Here is a 3,952-nt window from a genome sequence, read left to right as displayed (position 1 = left end):
ATATCAATCATTATGATGTACAACACGTGTGTCTAATGTTTGCTGAATGCACATTCCATGTTTAATTGCCATTCTGCCATTTTGAACGGCAGTGTTAATGTTTTGATGCATTCAAGTGCGATAAATCCTGTAATTTACATTTGATGATAACCTCTGTGCATAAAAGTGGTGAAGCACAATCACAGAGCATTTTCCGGCGAAGATCAAAAGAGTTTGGCACATTTTTCATAAAAAGGTGAGATTTGTTTTCATATAGTTTTTATAGTTTTAAATTCAAGAATGCTTAACATTATATTTTTTGTCATTTCATACATATACATTTTTGTAATATCAATATTGCATAGAAGTTCAAATTTTGCAATTTCACACTGTTAATGTCATGAGTAGGACGTGGGAGGTTATTGTCGACCAGGAAGCTCAATTCGTACACCCCCGCTAGTGTTCTGCGAAAGTCATGGGTTCAAGCCCCGATCTGGGCGCTACATTTTCTCCTCTTCTATTCACATTTATTCTACTAAATATAACCAATACTATTAAACATATCATCCAAGTTTTACAAACGAACATTACAACATATCGTTTGTTCGGAGCCTACGGCTACATGGTTCAAACCTCTCATTCATTATTCTTATGAAAAATAGAATTTGTATCATCAGATTTATATAATATTGGTTGTTTGACATTACTTCTAAGAATATATTTTACAGAAATGTCTATACTGCAAAAACTACTGAACTACAATATCGTTTATTATATAAAGTCACTTCATTTGTATATAATTCAAGTTTGCATGTAATGACCATTACTTATTGGATTAAAAATTACCTTTTTAGTCCAAAAAGGAGAAAATTGCCTCTATTTATAACTGTTATATAACGGCGTAATGATTTCGCATAACCTCGAAATGAATTTGGAATTGTAAAGAGATTATCTATCGAACGTTCTAACCCTTTTTATTGATATTGTATATTGAAATAAAGTTTTGTTGAAAGATAAATTGACCCTATCAATGTACAGACATTCATTTCGAGGCTATAATTTTGTTCATCGTCAAATACATGAGTTTGTATTGCAGTATTTCCAAAATGGGTTGCAGTGGACTCGTTACGACATTGGCCATACTACTTAATTTTAACATACTAACCATATATGGCATGTGTCCACAGTGTCCGGACAAGGTCCATCCACAAGAAGCATTCTGCAAAGCAGATTTCGGTAAGGTTTCATAGGCAATAGTAGGCAATTTTTCCTGACAAGAGCTTGAATATTGAAATTCACCTGCAAATGACCTGAAAATAACATCAATTTTACGTGAACAAGACACCAATTTCAAGTCAGATTATTTTACCCTGAATTGACCTACATGTTTGGTTGTTACTATGTACATGTAACATCATTAAGGCCAATGTTATTCCAAAAGTGGACTTTTTTCGCAGAAGAACTTTATAAAGATTGTTTTTTTTGTAAAAGGAGACTCTAACCACATATATTTTAATTGACAGTGATTAAGGCCGTTGTGGACGATTTGACCAATTATGGCGATAATCCTCTAACTCCAGAGGTGGACCCTCGGGACAAATATACCATCATTGTCGAGAAAATCTACAAGGTTTGTATATAGAATCGTAATGCGTAAAATACCGAGTCTAGATCATTGTCCGGTGCATTTAAGATAACGGTTTAACGTGTATCATCTTTGAATATATATCTGTAAAATACATCATACACTTATAGTCTATTATTCTGAACAAAGTAATTCATTATCAATTTTGCAGTCACTTTAAGCAATTTGTAATGTTTGGAGACACAAGCAAATCATATAATATAATGTCCTTAAAATCATTCATTTTTAAAATCACTGGATCTAAATATTTAGTATCATTATTTACCTTAAAGATATACTTTCACCGCCAAATTGAATTTTAAAAGGCATCTTAAAATCTAACTTAATCTTTATCAACATTTACAGGGAAATGTGACACTGGGTTGTTATGAGGAAGTGTGGACCCTCCGAGACACCCTCCCATGTGGTGTAGGACTGATCATCGGCGAAAAATACTTACTCAGTGGTCAGTAAACACATGTCCTGAAGATACCATCTTCAATCCTCTGATTTTCCTGTAATTTGACTGTAGGAATATGTTTGTAACGGGGCTTTATATTTAAAACAAAATCACTCTTGCATCTTAAAGCTGCCAATGAAAACTATGAAAAATACAATATATGCCAACCATTTTGAAAGATTTTTTTATCTCAACACGAATGACATTTTTCAAGTCAGAAAACATCTCAACACGAATGACATTTTTCAAGTCAGAAAACATGAATCGCTATATTTAAAACCATATAAAAATATATAAAAACGGCATTCGAATACATTTGACGTAGGATAAGAAAGAATGTTTATGCAGTTTGGTAAATAATTACTATCCTATATGTTTTACTCATACATTGTATTTTTTCACCCACAAAAGTCGCAAAAACAAGTAAATGAGTTATAGGCATGATGTGTTGAAACAGTCATGTATAAATATTGGTGTAATACTTTAGAAGACAACTACATTAATATTATTCGGGGCAATTACCTTAACATAAGAGTATAATCCATCTCATAATGTACACTTCGTAATATTGTAGGTACAATAGAGGTAGGTGATCTTGTTTTGGACCCGTGTGGCCTGCACGAACCATGGGAAGAAGTCACTAGCCACATGAAGATTGGTATCAATAAACGATATGAGAAAAATTGTCAATGTGAGGTAAAACATGTATCTTATTATTCATAATGAAAACAATATGTCAAATAAATTATGCTTACTATAATTTGCTGTGCCTTAACCGTTTTGGGGAATAGTCCGCGTGGTTTTCGCCGATATGGCCCTTGAAATCGTATAGCCGCGCGCAATTAGTAAGAAAGTGTGATATTTGCTTGGGTTTTTTGACGGTTCGTCTATTCTTTATTATAATAATAACTTTATATTTCATAATGTACATTGTATATTAATGTAAAAAGATTATAAATGCATAATCAATTAGATTTTTAGAATGATCTTCTAAATTAAAAGGTGTCATAGTGATCATTCTAAAAGGCAAATAAAAACCTGTTAACGTAAAATATTTTATTTGTAACTTTATAAAGATTCGCATATATCAAATATAGATTCAATTTTTGAAATTACCAATCAATGGATACCTTTATCTTCATATGATGACTTACTGAAAGCTGTTTCTGTACCTAACACAGGTTGGTGAAAGTAATTGCCAAATAGACACAGGTTTGATTCCGGCACAGAAGGATTGTTACTGCAAGTACGCGACCTGCGTAGATTCGTCCAAGGCCGGATGTGCACCAGAGTGTAAATGGAAGGAGAGCAAAACATTTGGTGCCTGTTTCGACGATAGCCTCAACGTCTCTATTATCTAGACCCATGACGGCAAAACATAACCTGGATTTGTGTCTTGATTTATCGTATGAGGCGCTGAAAAAAATAAAATCCAATTGATTGCAGCATACATGATTTAGTATTGTCATTTCTCTGTCATCATTATTTTGATTGTTGGTTGTTTCTAGTCAAGATTTAGTTTACAAACTTTACTCGAAACTATGTCCCTCCTCCTTCCTCAACACGGTGTTGGGATCAGGCATCATTTTCTTTGACAAACAATACATGTATACAAGAAAAATGTTTTATTTTGTATTCTGTGTTTTATTCATTGTGTATTTTATATATTGTTCACATCGGATTAATATAAACTGGACGAGTACGTTGTATAATTGTCTTGAGTATCATTCATATGCGAAATTATAAAAAAATAACAATTTATGTTCATAGAGGACGTTTTTGCAACATAGTGCTAATTTAGAAAATAGTTAAAGGGAGGCAAGCCCTTTTACTCAGTAGTAGCAGACTTTATATATTTTCGCAAAATGAGTTATCTCTTTGAAAAAGAA

General features: G+C 32.7%; 1 protein-coding gene across 1 annotated transcript; it reads left to right on the top strand.

Annotated features, from left to right (window-relative positions):
* Positions 1 to 897: 897 nt before the first annotated feature.
* On the top strand, positions 898 to 3,498 carry LOC138335921 (metalloproteinase inhibitor 3-like). Its single transcript, XM_069285109.1, has 5 exons — positions 898 to 1,215; positions 1,503 to 1,609; positions 1,970 to 2,069; positions 2,638 to 2,759; positions 3,245 to 3,498. The coding sequence occupies exons 1-5, from the start codon at positions 1,059 to 1,061 to the stop codon at positions 3,422 to 3,424; spliced, it is 666 nt and encodes a 221-aa protein (XP_069141210.1). The 5' UTR covers positions 898 to 1,058; the 3' UTR covers positions 3,425 to 3,498.
* Positions 3,499 to 3,952: the final 454 nt, after the last annotated feature.

Source organism: Argopecten irradians, chromosome 12, assembly GCF_041381155.1.
Source record: "Argopecten irradians isolate NY chromosome 12, Ai_NY, whole genome shotgun sequence".
NCBI lineage: Eukaryota > Metazoa > Mollusca > Bivalvia > Pectinida > Pectinidae > Argopecten > Argopecten irradians.
Note: the sequence above shows the minus strand (reverse complement) of the source record. Positions and strands in the feature narration are given on the sequence as shown.

Bases quoted from the DNA above. Each gene is read 5' to 3' on its own strand.
- LOC138335921 (XM_069285109.1), top strand. From the start codon at position 1,059: ATGAGTTTGTATTGCAGTATTTCCAAAATGGGTTGCAGTGGACTCGTT. The intron at 1,216-1,502 runs GTAAGGTTTCAT...TTTAATTGACAG, and splicing joins ATTCTGCAAAGCAGATTTCG to TGATTAAGGCCGTTGTGGAC. The intron at 2,760-3,244 runs GTAAAACATGTA...TACCTAACACAG, and splicing joins AGAAAAATTGTCAATGTGAG to GTTGGTGAAAGTAATTGCCA.